The sequence below is a fragment of the Pseudonaja textilis genome, chromosome 4 (genome assembly GCF_049901715.1).
Source record: "Pseudonaja textilis isolate UNSWEBS1 chromosome 4, rPseTex1.2, whole genome shotgun sequence".
Taxonomy (NCBI): domain Eukaryota; kingdom Metazoa; phylum Chordata; class Lepidosauria; order Squamata; family Elapidae; genus Pseudonaja; species Pseudonaja textilis.
The window spans coordinates 24747188-24762380 of record NC_141993.1 but is presented as its reverse complement, the minus strand read 5'-3'; the positions used below and the strand labels follow the sequence as shown (position 1 = coordinate 24762380).

Here is a 15193-nt window from a genome sequence, read left to right as displayed (position 1 = left end):
CAGAAACCAGCTGGGAACGTCCCAAATGATTACCACTGTAATCTGTGGGACACTGTGACTGCCATAAATATGTAATGGTTGCCAAGCACCCAATTCGTGATCACATGACTACGGGGACACTGGACAGTCTTACGTGTGAGAACTGGTTGTCACTTTTTCAGTACTGTCATAACTTTGAATTGTCGCTAAATAAATTGTTGTTAAGTGAGGACTTCTGTTTTCAAGTAAGTTGCACCCAGCTTGTTACCAGCCAATAAATAAATCCAGCCAGCCAGTCAACATTCCCATTGCAATTGTTAGCACATGAAAAGTATATTCTTTGCTCTTCAGAGCGGACAGATTCCAAAGAGCATGCCATTCTATAGTTCAGTGAGACACAAACAATTCTACCATACTGGGATACTCGCACACTGACATTCCCAAATATGCTCACAACTACAAATTTAGAAGTTTTTACTTTTGACTTCCTGTTGCTTATTTGTGGATCCACAGCATTAATCATTGCACTGATTGCTGGCTGTGACATTCAAAAACTTGCATGATTCAGTTCCTTGATATCTCTTGGACCTCCGCCTCCCACTCTCCGATAAGATCAGTTTATTTTTGTATGTCTTTGCCCAGACTTCCATATCTAGAGCTATGGAAGCATACCTTCATTTTAGTACAGCATTCTTTTGGACATTTGAATGGTATCCTCCTGCCTGACATTTCCAAATTCTTAGCTATTCAAGTTCTGGAAAGTTGAATGAGGTTTTTGCCCCTCTACTAACTGAAATACCAGTGATACATACATGAAATGAGGGTCGGGTAAGGGTGGACCACAGCTGTTCCCAAACAACTATTGTGCTTTTATAGTTTTGTTTTCATTATAGTTTGCTGTGTTTTAATCTGAGCCAGGGAGAAAGACTTGTAGGCTGCTAAGAGTTAATTGTGATTGGAGTGGTTTATAAGCTCAATAACAACTTAATATGTCTTAGCTATAATTTCTTTAAATGGTGGGTTTAAAGATTGTCTGAACCAGTCAGCTATTAGTAAGGCAAACACAAGTTGATCAGAAATGAAAATGACAGCTTGTAAGCTCCATCTTGTGGTTGTTCATGGAAAGAAACATATACAATGAGAATATTGGAGTTGGTAGATCAAGAAACATATTATGAACAAGAAGCATTTGGGAACATTAAGTCTGGATTGGAAAAGATTTCCAAATTAAATAGAAAGCAGACATCTATCAGTTCCATACCAAGCATTTCCTGTTTTACCTTCTACTTGAGTTGGCATTCAGTTTTGTGGAACCATAGCTCTGATGTCTCAAGCCTACTTTCATGAGTTTATAAGCTTCTTTTGAGTTTGAAACTTGAATCCATTGTAGATCTTTCAAGAAACAAGAGTATTCATTAGTTATGGAACAACAACAAAGCCCTATAAGATATATAATCCTACCATATACAGGTGAAACTCGAAAAATTAGAATATCGTGCAAAAGTTCATTTATTTCAGTAATGCAACTTAAAAGGTGAAATTAATATATGAGATAGACTCATTACATGCAAAGCAAGATAGGTCAAGCTGTGATGTGTCATAATTAAGATCATTATGGCTTACAGCTCATGAAAACCCCAAATCCACAATCTCAAAATATTAGAATATTGTGAAAAGGTTCAATATTCTGGGGTCAAAGTGTCCCACTCAAATCAGCTAATTAAGCCATAACACTTGCAAAGGGTTCCTGAGCCTTTAAATGGTCTCAATCTGGTTCAGTAGGAATCACAATCATGGGAAAGACTGCTGACCTGACAGTTGTGCAGAAAACCATCATTGACACTCTCCATAAGGAGGGAAAGCCTCAGAAGGTAATTACAAACGAAGTTGGATGTTCCCAAAGCGCTGTATCAAAGCACATTAATAGAAAGTATGTGGAAGGGAAAAGTGTGGAAGAAAAAGGTGCATAAGCACCAGGGATGACCGCAGCCTGGAGAAGATTGTCAGGAAAAGGCCATTCGAAAGTGTTGGGGACTTTCATAAGGAGTGGACTGAGGCTGGAGTCAGTGAATCAAGAGCCACCACACACAGATGGATCCTGGACATGGACTTCAAATGTCGTATTTCCCTTTTCAAGCCGCTCCTGAACAACAAATGTCAGAAGCATCTTACCTGAGCTAAAGAAAAACAGAACTGGTCTGTTGCTCAGTGGTCCAAAGTCCTCTTTTCTGACGAGAGCAACTTTTGCATCTCATTTGGAAAACAAGGACCCAGAGTCTGGAGGAAGAATGGAGAGGCACACACTGCAAGATGCTTGAAGTCCAGTGTGAAGTTTCCACAGTCTGTATTGATTTGGGGAGTCATGTCATCTGCTGGTGTTGGTCCACTGTGCTTCATTAAGTCCAGGGTCAACGCAGCCATCTACCAGGAGATTTTGGAGCACTTCATGCTTCCTTCCACAGACGAGCTTTATGGGAATGCTGACTTCGTTTTCCAGCAAGACTTGGTACCTTGGTTCAATACCGTGGGATTACTGTGCTTGATTGGCCAGCAAACTTACCTGACTTGAACCCCATAGAGAATCTATGGGGCATTGCCAAGAGAAAGATGAGAGACATGAGACCGAACAATGCAGAAGAGTTGAAGCTATTGAAGCATCCTGGTCTTCCATAACACCTCAGCAGTGCCACAGGCTGATAGCTTCCATGCCACTCCGCATTGAGACAGTCATTGCTGCAAGAGGGGCCCAAACCAAGTACTGAGTACATATGCATGCTTGTACTTTTCAGAGGTCCAGTATTGTTTTATGGACAATCCTTGTTTTATTGATGTAATATTCTAATTTTCTGAGATTGTGAATTTGGGGTTTTCATGAGCTGTAAGCCATAATCATCGCAATTAGGACACACCACGGCTTGAACTAACTTGCTTTGCGTGTAATGAGTCTATCTCATATATTAGTTTCACCTTTTAAGTTGCATTACTGAAATAAAAAAAAACTGAACTTTTGCACGATATTCTAATTTTTTGAGTTTCACCCATAAATGTAATTGGAAAAATAGAATTCAGAAATAAATATCTGATTTAGCAACATTTTGCCTTTGAAATTAAGTGTTACTTCACACATTGACTGGTTCTAGATTAGTCATACGTGGGGGATGTAAATAAGCTTCAAGAACAGGAACTTTTCCCCACATAGCTAAGCTCAAAGTCCTCACATTGGAGCCTCAGATGTGTGTGACTAAGATCCTACACTTAAAGAGGAAATAATTGTGGAGCAAAATCAGCAAGAACACAGGATAGACTTCCATGCCCATCAAGACACCACACCGCCTTGCGCAAAGAATAATGAAGTTACAAAAGTTATATGTCAATCTGCATGAATCTTCTCTTTGAAATCAAGTTGAACAAAAATTATTACATAAGCGATGACCTAATAAATGCCAATGAAGAGTTAATAGTTGTTAGTAGAGGTACTTTTAAGATAATAGTATGCATCTCTGGATTCCTAAATAGCAAGATTTGGTTTAAAAAAATGGAATAAATTAAATCTACTCATTATATAAAGAAATTCCAAATAAAATGTTCAAACAAGTGGAGGTAAAAGTCAAAGATTAAAAATACTAACCTGTATCACATTATTCATTTTACAATGACATATATATATATATATATATATATATATATATATATATATATACACACACACACACACACACACACACACACACACACACACACACACACACACACACACATATATATATATATATATATATATATATATATATATATATATATATATATATATATATATATATATAGCATAATTCGATGCATCATTTTAGCCAAAGGAAGCCCATCCCATATTGAAAGAGAACGGTATTTGTAAGTTATTGAAATTATAGTCAATTGCTAAAAATTTCATTACCTTTTACATAGGAATACTCTTTTATGTCCAGGGCCAAGCGCAGCATTTTTCTCTTCTTGTCGTTAGATATTGGAAGCAATAAGTCATAAATGCACTCATTGTAAATTTCAAAAAAAGAAACCCAGACTGAGAATTTTACACCACTCTGGTCTTCGAAGTCAGACTGGTCTGCTTCTTTTTCTGGTTCTTTCTTATCTGGCAAAAAATTGGAATAAGTCATAATGTAAAACCATATTATTCAGTAGCGGGCAATTGGTATGGAGGATGCAACCTCAGCTTGGATATATTGCAGTTAGCTCTTAGAATTTGCCAGCTACAGCAATGAATTCAACAATGTGACATTCACTTTTTACACTAACATCAATAATGCTTGATTTGGCTTTAACATGTTATACAGACCCAGAGTTCGTGATTGGCACGGTATAATATATGCAGAAATTGTCTGGACTCTGTTCACTTCTTTGTCCTGATCCTACCAATCCCTTGAATAATAGTCCCATCACACTATTCCAAAGTCGAGGGTGGCCTTGGTGACACTAGCTGCACATCATTTGTGAACCCAACCGTCTTCAGTAAACAATGGTTTAGCAAATGAGTATGAGCCACCTAACTTACCTTCACAATTATCTGTTGTTCTACTACTGTTGCTGTTGCAATCTACCTGAAAATTAAGTCAGGAACAAAATTTAGATTGCCATAAATTCTTTGTTAGAAGTTTCTCTTCATCATCCCTTGTATCTTAATATTCTGCGATAACCAAAAACAAATAAAATCAGATCACAGAGCATTCACCTAATGTGTACGGCGTCCATCAATTGTAATATAACCCCTGAATATCACCCAAACTGACAGAGAGGGGGGGTGGGGCATATGCATCAATCCATCAATCAGGCAATATTTTAATCCTTGTCCTTACATTCTATTTAATATTTCCTTATTGTCAAACACATTATTTTTTCTGGGTTTATTTACTAAAAGCTGCTAAAAATGTGTGTGTGTTTGGTTCTTTTTGGAGTCACAATACCTCTTTCAGGAGGCGAAGCAATGAATTTTTTAGAGATATTTCTTCTCGGACTTCTTCTTTAGACAGATTTCTATAATCTCTACATCGATGGGGCTTGAGATTCATATCTGGATACAGTTTGTTTTCAATGCTTTGAAATAACATATCCAGACTCCTGGGGAGAATGCCTTTATCTTCATCTGTACCTGGCATATAGAATTTAAGACTTAGGTAGAATTTGAAGCTGTTGGAGCAGAGATAAAGAAAGCTTGAACTTTTTGACCTAAATATATTTTGAATGACTGTTATTATCCCCCAATCTGTTGCTGGCCAGGTATGTTAGACCCTATCCTCTATAACTCCTGGCCAAGGAAATCCAAAATATTTGCTGGACCCGGATTGCAGAAGGCTGAACTGGAGCCATCCTTCAGGCAAATACAATACAGTTTTACAACAGAGAGCATATATGGATTTGCTTGGCTTTTAAATGAATAAAAAGCACCAAGTGTTTTTACTGCTTGGAACTCACTTAATTCATTATATAGTAGTGAGCCCTATTTGCATTCAGTGGGACTTACTCCCAGATTATATGTATTGATAATTTCCTTGCCACCAAAAACAAAACAATGGAAAACATTCCATGAATTCAACTCATTCATTAGCATTATATCATTTAGATGGAAAATGTTTCCTTGTTCTTTTTTCTCCTCCTTTCTTCCTACTGAAAAATACTTGTGAGTCCTGAGATAGCTTTTCTTTTAGCTGTTTGCATTTTTCCTGGCCAGATGTATCAACACTGACATGGCCAGCATGGGGAAATGGAACACACCCTTCTGATTCCTGGATTTATTTATTCCTTATTACAATTGAGAATGCTAAAAGACTTGACTAAGACAACTGAGGAGTTTAAGATTAGAGCACCATGATATTAGATCCTGGCTTACTTTTCATTTTAAATATATACCCTATTACAGTGACTGAATTCAAGAAGGGCACCTTCCGCCAGCTGAGTGAAAGGGCTATAACCGAATAGCAGAGCGCACATTTTGCATGCAAGACCCAATCTCTGCCAACTACTGTTTGAAACTTGGGTTGAAGAGATAGGAAAGATGCCTTAAAGGTTTAAAGTACCCATGTTTTCCCAAAAATAAGACCTGGTCTTCTTTTTTTACCACCAAAAAGACACCAGGTCTTATTTTCAGAGGATGTCTAATTACTGATTCACCTCACGGCAGTGGCACCAACAGCCCCGCCCAGCAGGAACACGCTGCTGGCCCATTTCTTCTGCGGCTGCTTGCCACCACTCGCGCATGTCAACCCCAGCCTCAGTTTCACTGACAGAGGCCTTCCGGAATGGCCTCTGCAGCCGATAACAGGGCTCCGGATTGATCTGGAAACAAGTGGCCGCAAAAGAAGGGGCTGAAAGGCAAGCAGTGTCAAGGTGTGTGAGGCCTGGTAAGTAGGGCAGCTCCACCACCACCCCATCCCCACTCTAGCTTAGTTTTTACCCATGCACCTCGCCCCACCCCACGCACCCCGGAATGGATGGGATCTTAATTAGGGCTTATTTGGGGGGTAGGGCTTATATTAGGCTCACATGTAAAAATCAAGCTAAGGCTTACTTTTGGGGTAGGTCGTATTTTCAGGGAAACAAGGTAGCTGTCAATGAAATATAGAAAAGTCTGAACTTTTCATCTTCTCAAATCTAAATACCCCCCAAAAAGTAACAGCTGGAACTGTGTAATTATTATATGTCACTAAGAGAACAATAAGCAACCTTAGCTGAAATGTAAAGCTTAAATAAATCAAGGTTTCTCAGATGTACCTAGGTAGGTATGTGTTTTCCCAGCATTTGTAACACCGTAAGTGAATATTAGTCGACTGTGTCCCTTTAGGAAATCCAACATAGGCTGCTTCACAGCACCATCAAAGAGTTCTTCTTGTGTTGTTTTGGGCCCAAATACCTAAGAAATATACAAGAAACGTCTTTAAGTTTTCAATTATAAAAATTGCAGAAAATATATTGAGTCTTCACTTTTAAAAGCTTTTTTGATTGTTTAATAATTCTGTTAAACATCCATAACATTTTCATATTACTAATAAGGAAACTGGCCATACCTGGGAAAAAGTATATTTCTGCACCAATTGCCGCAGGTTTTTTTCACTAAGGCGAAATGTCTTGGAGCCTTTAGGAGCTTTTAATATAATACTTGTTGAGTCAACGACAGAAACACAACCCTATAAGAAAAATTGGGGGGCAGGAGGAGGGAAGAGAATCCTTTAGAGCTATGCAAATAACATAATTTTAATGAAGTTTTGCTTTTAGCTCTTTTAGCTGAATAATACCTGAGTATCATGTTCTTTTTCCAACTCTAAAATTGGTTTGACCCGAAGGCAAACATGAATTCGTTCTTTGGATTCCAGGCTCTCTCTCTAATTAAAAGAAAAAGTGATACAAATCTGGTTCGTGCCCAATGATTTTCGAATGCTCCAAACTTACAACTGCAGAGAACATTTTTCCTCTTAGTCAAGCCTTTTCCCATAGTTCTTTCTCTTCATCTCTCTCATACACCAAGAATAAACTTTTCACTTATAGCAAAGCCTTGTCAGTCCTTAACTATGAAAAAGCCCACTGGCTATTCCTAAATGCACTATATTGATACCTCTCATTTTTGTGCAACATAAGACAGCATGTAGGGTATTACTGTCAGCTATTTTTAAAAAGGACGTTATATTACTGTCCCAAGATTTTAAGCCTTTGAATTCAAGACATGACCATTGAAACAACAACTTAAATTTAGGGCAGATGAAACTCCCCATTTGGTTCCACGTAATTTCTGGAATATGTTGTCTTAGTGTCAATTTTTGCCGCCATATTCTCAAGGCGTATCTTTTCCACCAGCAAAACAGTAACTACGTGCTTCTACCTTAACAATAAACTAGCATACGAAGCCCTAAGGATCTACTTAAACAACAATTTACTCCCCTGTAATCCCCATCCAAAGTACCTCGATATATAACATTGGACTGGGCTCTCTCCTATAAGACAACTTAAAAAAATAATAATAATAAAGATTGAAACTGTGTTAAGTCTTCTGTCAACACCTGACTAGTTTAATCAAACTGTCGAATCAATTTTACCACATTTACTCAAATATCCTATGCCATTTCCTAAGCCATTATTTCCCTAGTTATTTAAGATTTTTCTTTAAAAAAAAATCTTCCTCTCACTGTGAAACAGGATCTTTGAGCATAAAGGAGATCCCAAGCGTGTTAAGGCCCCATTACCAGGTTATAATAACATCTATTGATTCTTGATATTGTTTCTTGGCTGCTGTACACATTGTATATATTGCATCACGTTTGCAATTGATTTAATTGATTTAGGATTGTTCATCACCCCAAAGTCATTTGTTTGATATGGGTGGTCATAGAAACGGAATAAATAAATTTCCAGTGCTTGTTTTCTTACCTGGCTTATATTGAAAGTTGAAGAAAAATCACCATATAGATTTTTTTTAACATCAGTAACATCCACAAGTTCAGGTCTTGGGGATAGCTCAACTGATGAAAGAAAGGAAGGTCTGGGAACTGTTTGTTTATCCAGATCTGCCTCCATTCTACTAGAATACAAAAAAGAACTTGAAGATAGATTACCCAAGGCACTGTAGAGTTGACAATTATAGCATAGATGTATTTTTGCAAACAACTCAAGGGGACATACACATGGAACACATCTTCCCTTATTTTTTCTCACGACATAGCCAAAAAGGCGTTAAGAGTTGTTAACCTAATCTTATGTAGCTTTTTCTCTGGTAATATTACACTAATAACTAGAGCATACAAAACATTTGCTAGACCAATACTCGATTACAGCTCATCAGTCTGGAACCCACATTACGTATCTGATATTAACACAGTTGAGAAAGTCCAGAAATATTTCACAAAGAGTTCTCCACTCCTCTACTCATTGCAGAATACCTTATGCCACCAGACTCGAAATTCTAGACCTAGAAAATCTAGAACTATGCCACCTTCGGTCCGATCTTAGTATATAAAATCATACATCGCAATGTCCTTCCTGTCAATGAATACTTCAGCTTCAACCGTAACAATACAAGAGCACATAATAGATACAAACTCAAGGTTAACCGCACCAAACTTGATTGCAGGAAATACGACTTCAGCAACAGAGTGGTCAACGTCTGGAATACTCTACCTGACTCTGTGGTTTCTTCCCAAACCCCAAAAACTTTAACCTTAGACTGTCTACTATTGACCTCACCCCTTTCCTAAGAGGTCTGTAGGGGGCGTGCATAAGCGCACCAACGTGCCTACCGTCCCTGTCCTAACCGCTAGATAACCAATCATACATGGAGGTAGGGAGGAAAGAAAAAAAGGAAAAACATAAAGAAGTGGAGAGTGATGGGAAGGATGGAAATCCCAGCTACAAAGTAGGAGATATAAGAAACATACTGTCAGGTCCCATATACAGTATTTCTATTGGGACGCTGGAATTCTGGTGGGAGGGGGGAGGATTGGAGAGATCTCTATATTAAGTTTCTGTTTCCTGCATTGTCATACTGTGGGAGGGGTTTTGTTTGCACTGCTTCAAATTGCTGTTTTTAAGTGGGGAAATTTAGTTCCTGCCTAGACCTCTTGCTATCACAAGCCTTGCAATAAAAGCTCCTTTGGGAACAACTTCAGTTTCAAGAATCCTGCTTTCTTGGGAAGATTGGAGAGACAAGACTTTACACATACCCAAGACCCATCAAGGACTCAAATGCCGATACTTGAATGCTAAAAAGTTTAGGGAACAAACAAAAAACAAGGTGAACTTGAAGTACTAGTACATGAAGGTAAATATGATATCGTTGCCATTACTGAAACATGGTGGGGTGAAACTGATGACTGGAATGTACTGCTAGAAGGATGCAAACTATTCAAAAGAAACAGACCTAACAAAAGAGGAGATGGAGTTGAATTATACATAAAAGATTACTACATTTCTGTAACATTACTATAGGCGTACACTACAGGCCACCCAACCAAGCAGAAGAAATAGATGAACTTCTTCCTAGACAACTAACAAAAGTACATAGGAAACATAAAAGATCACTACACCTCTGGAAAAATCCACAAAACCAAGGATGAAAACCTCCTACAATCTGTGATGACCCGGGGCGTAGCACAAAGGCAACACAGTCCCATAAGTAAGAAGAGTCCGTTTAGTACCTCCAACTTTGCCCCCAGTGTCCCGGTTACCTTCGGCTGGAGAAAAAACTCTCCCAAGAACAGTCTTTAAGTGGAGGAAATTCAGCCCAAAAACAAAGGGCATACAAACTGTAAATAAAAATCCACACAAACCACAGCTGCAGTAATTAACTTGACAGGGCAGGAGAAGGAATTGCAGACTTGAAAGGCCAGCAAAACACACACAGTTCGGAAGATGCCAGGAACCCAGATAAGCTTTGACAATACCAGATAATTCACGATTTGCTCCCAATGGTTTGCTGTGCACAATTCCCCTTTTTAAACGCTGTGTTCCCAGCTACAGCTAATGAAGGGAATCAGGAAAGGGTTCCTCCCCCATAAGTCACGCAACCCACGTTGCTCCCTTCTCCGTTCCTCCCTGCGTGCCCTAGAATGCATAGGGAGTGGGCCTGGGTCTTCCTCTGAATTGCCTCTCCCTTGCTCTACCGCTCCCCTGCTCTGCCCAGCCAGACTTTGCCCTTCCCCAGTTTCTTCCACAGCCAACGGAGCCACATTCCCACTCCCTGTCAGCTGCTCAGCCTCCCCCTCTGAATCAGATTCCGAGGGGCATGACAAAACCCATATGGGCCAATATAAAAGGAAAAAAGAATGACATTGCTATAGGCATATATTACGAACCACCCAACAAAGTAGAAGAAATAGATGAACTTTTTGCTAAACAATAAATGTATGTTGGAAACATACCACAGTAGTAATGGGAGACTTTAACCATCAACTGGGAGACAAACTCTGCAGCAAGCGCGGGAGATTGAACAGATTCCTAACCAGCCTAGCTGACAACCTTGTCATCCAAAAGGTAGAGGAAGGAATTAGAGGAAAAGCTATACTGGACCTAATTCTTAATAATAGAGAAGTGACAAAGGAACTTGAAGGTGCCAGAACTTTGGGCGAGAGTGACCACATCATATCAGAATTCGGTATAACACAAACACAAGCAATAGAACATAATCTAGCATTTTAAACCTTAAAAGAACTGACTTTAACAAACTCAGAGAGAGGCTAAGAAAAATTCCATGTATGAAAATCCTAAAGGGGAAAACAACTCAAGAAGCATGGGAAACTGAAAAATATGATCATAAAAGCCCAGTCTTGCACAAGAAAAAGAAAAAGAAATCCAAGAAGAAACCAGCATGGTTGCACAAAGATCCCTCTGATAAACTGAAAGAGAAAAAAAAAAACAAGTACAAAAAAATGGAAAGAGGGACACATAACTAAGGCAGAGTATCAGCAGATAGCCTGAACTGGCGAAGATGAAATCAGGAAAGGCTAACATCAATATCTGGGAAGATATTGGGAAAGATAATCGAAAAACAGATCTGCAAACATCAAGAAGCAAAGTTATAACTAAAAGATGGGTTTGTTAAAAACAGATCATGCCAAACCAGTCTTATTTCATTTTTTGACAAAGCGACCGTCAGATCCCTAAAAGTGATGCTGCCATTCAGTTGCGAGAAGGGGGGAGGGCTTGAATTCGATTCATTACTATTGCCTGTAACAACTGGTATTTTATAATTTGTATCCTGGCACTGAAATGCCCTGAGAAATTCTCACCTCTTAGGGAATGTGGTAGGGGGGAGGGCCATGTGGCTTGTTTCATTTCGTCTTCATCAAGGCATTCAACAAAACAGACCACAGCCTACTTCTGACAAGAGCTTATTTCTGCCCATAATGTTGCCTTTGTCTCCACCCCTTAAGTGAGATGGGCTTAAGTATCCCTATTCAACTGTGCCAATAGGAATAACATTACCAAACTAAGGTCCCTTCCTCATTGCTGAGTAGAAGCGCTCTCTACCCACCTCTTACTTGGCAGCTCTTTAATAAGAGCTGTTGTTGAATGTTATTCAACTCTCAACAACAACTATTATTAAAGATGCATTTCTCTAACCCCCTTTTTAATGTCTAATGGACTTTCTTACTAACAGACCCCAAACCGTTAGGATTAGCAGCTATTTTTCCTCCACTCTTGCTCTCAGCACTGGCTCTCCACAGGGCTGTGTGCTGAGCCCCCTTTTGTATTCACTCTACACCTTCGACTGCGCTCCCTCTTGTCCCACTAACTCTATAATAAAATTTGAAGATGACACCACGTTAGTGGGACTCATATCAGGAGAAGACGAGACGGCCTATAGGTCAGAGGTTCTCAGACTGGTCTTGTGGTGCAAGAGTCATAACTTCACCCTGAACTTCAAAAAGACCAAAGAATTGATTATAGACTTCAGAAGATGCAAAGCAGAACCCCTCCCACTATATATCAATGGAGACTGTGTGGAAAGAGTTCATAGTTTTAAATTTCTAGGAACTCATATTTCTGACAACCTTACTTGGTTGGTCCACACTATGGCCATTGCAAAGAAGGCCCAACAGCGCCTACACTTTCTGAGGTTGCTGAAAAAGAGTGGTCTGGGTGAGAAGTTGCTGGTTACTTTTTACTGTTCTACCATTGAGAGCATTTTGGCATACTGTGTAAACGGTATGGTATGCTGGATGCTCTGTAGTGGATAAGATGATGCTCCAGAGAGTTATAAACACAGCACAAAAAATCATCGCTTGCTCTCTTTCTTCTTTGGAAGAGATTGTGAAGACCAGACTCCTCTCTGGAACACTAAAAATCTCCACAGACCGTTCTCCTCCTGGACATTCATATTTTGAACTGTTAGCAACAGGGAGGCGTTATAGGTGTCTTAAAATGAGGACTAATCGATTGAGAAAGTTTCTTTTCCAAGGCAGTAATTGTCTTGAACCAAACAGTGCATTTGTGATTTAGTCCTATTATTATTATTATTATTATTATTAGTAGTAGTAGTAGTAGTAGTAGTAGTATTGTTGTTGTTGTTGTTATAATTTTTAAATACTCTGTAGCATGATTGTGATGTGATGTTTGGGGCACTGTGCTGGAGTAGCTTTCAAATTTCATCGTATTCGTGGAATGCAATGACAATAATGGTATTCTATTCTATTTTTAATGTCTATTAAGCATTATCATACATTTTCTTCAAGACCACAGCGACTGAGAGTAGAGGCATAGAATCAGGGCAGGCATCGATAGTGGGGAGAAATGTCTTGTACTATATTGGGTTAGTTGTCTGCCAAGTAAGAGGCAGGTAGAGAGCATTACTACTTAGCAATGAGGACCTTGGGGTGCAAACTTCATTAGTTTGATTTCTAAGTCAATCGGCTTATAAGTGACTTTATTATGCAAAGTTAATGAGTTTGGTCTAGTGGTTAAAGTCCAGGTTAGAAACCGGAAGACAAAGTCAGTTGGGTGACTTTGGGCCAGTGATGCTCTTTCAAACCCTAGGAAGAATGCAAGGGCAAACTATTTTTGAAAATACTTGCCAAGAAAAACTGCAGGGACTCGTCCGGGCCATTGACCCTAAGTCCACCCCCACCCCCACACTCCCCAAACTGTGCAAACTTAAAGGGTGTTAAGTCGGTAATAAATGAATTTGTTTCCACAAAAAGGAAATCTTCCAAGATTATAAGATTAAGGTTTCAAATATTCAAATACAATGCGTGTGAACCTAACGGAGGGCGAGAAAAAGGTTCAAGGAAAAAGTTCCGACTCAGTCTTGGACTTCATCAAACTGGACTGAGCGCAGTGAATCCTGGCTGTATCTTTCGGGGAGGGGAAAGGGAGTGTTTCGTTTACTTACTTTACTTCCAAATCTATTGGGGTGACCGACGAGAAAGAGGATCGAGTCAGGAATCCGTTCTCTCCGCTCTAGAAAGCAGAAATCACGTCCGGGATCCTTTGCGCCCCATTACAATCCATCCTCTCCCTCTGAGAAGCCACGATTAAAAAAAAATGCAATGCACGCTTCAAAACCGTGCAAAAGTCAGGGGCACAGCAGACACACACACACACAGACACACACACACACGCACACCCCTCCCCACTTTCAAAGCCACCGGCGCAGCAAACGCACTAGTCGCTTTAAGGCACCTGAATCGCGGCTTTTTTTCAAATCCAGCCGCAAAGGCTGATGGGAGCTAAACGTCTACGCCGAAAAGGATCCTGGGAAAGGTAGTTTTCTCCCCCCCCTTTCCAAAACTGCGGGAGAAGCCTTTGCTTCCTCTGTGGTTTGTAGTATGGATGTATTCATAGATTAATGGCGATGGTTTTAAGGACTGGCTTGAAATTATTTTAGGCAGTATACATAAGAGAGAAAAAACCCGGCGTTAGAATTCTTTGCATATTTGGAAGTCATTCCTATTAGGTTCTGTAGAATTTGCTTCTTAGACAGGCTTTAAGGCAGGCTTTAATTAACTGTGAAGCCACCTCATGTTGAAATTTAGAGGCATCTATTCTATTCTATTCAAGGTAAATAGGAAATTGTGGAGAGACACACACACAAAAATCCCCCCTTATGTACATTTGAGGTCAGTTCCCATAACATGAAGCAAGCAAGCCCCATCTTGTTTCAGTTTCAGTTTTTAACCTTCTCGATACTAATCTAATCAACTTATTGCATCAGAATCCCAGTAGGCGTCTCAAAACCTCACATATTGTGGACTGGCTGGTAAAGTTGGCAGGTCTTGCTAGCAATGTACCAAACTCAACACATTGTGTCACCAATGGTAAAAACAACACTCACTTCATGGAGAACTCATCACACATTTTAAGGAACCAGCGTACCTCGCCCCCATCCCACCCCACCCCACCCCAAAATGGAACAGGGATCCCTGAACGCTTCTGGTCATCATCCCCGTCATGAAGTTTGAGATTGTTCATTAATCACCAAACATTTTTTACATCATGTCTCAACCTTGTGTGCACTAACTCCCAGAATTCCACAGCCTGCAAGCTGGCTGGAGAATTCCGAATACTAAAGTCCACACTTCTTAAAATTGCTAAGGTTGAGAAACACTAATATGAAAATGACTTAAGTACCTTAATAGTACTACAAATAATTATTATTTTTGAAAAAAATATTCTATCAGTCAATTGCAAAAGGCCATACTGATTGGATATGCACATATACAACTACACCACTACATTATAACAT

The 15193-nt window shown here is 39.5% G+C and overlaps 1 protein-coding gene across 1 annotated transcript in view; it reads right to left on the bottom strand.

The window, feature by feature from the left end:
* KIF20B (kinesin family member 20B) overlaps nt 1-14169 on the bottom strand; it is a 68800-nt gene extending 54631 nt beyond the window's left edge. The window contains exons 1-9 of the mRNA XM_087932414.1: nt 13841-14169; nt 8386-8536; nt 7260-7346; nt 7032-7151; nt 6739-6877; nt 4935-5119; nt 4526-4571; nt 3911-4105; nt 1260-1371 (exon numbers count right to left, since the gene is read on the bottom strand). Of these exons, the coding sequence (XP_087788540.1) occupies nt 1260-1371; nt 3911-4105; nt 4526-4571; nt 4935-5119; nt 6739-6877; nt 7032-7151; nt 7260-7346; nt 8386-8532 (1031 nt within the window). The 5' untranslated portion in view covers nt 8533-8536; nt 13841-14169. The remainder of the gene's footprint in view (nt 1-1259; nt 1372-3910; nt 4106-4525; nt 4572-4934; nt 5120-6738; nt 6878-7031; nt 7152-7259; nt 7347-8385; nt 8537-13840) is intronic.
* Nucleotides 14170-15193: the final 1024 nt, after the last annotated feature.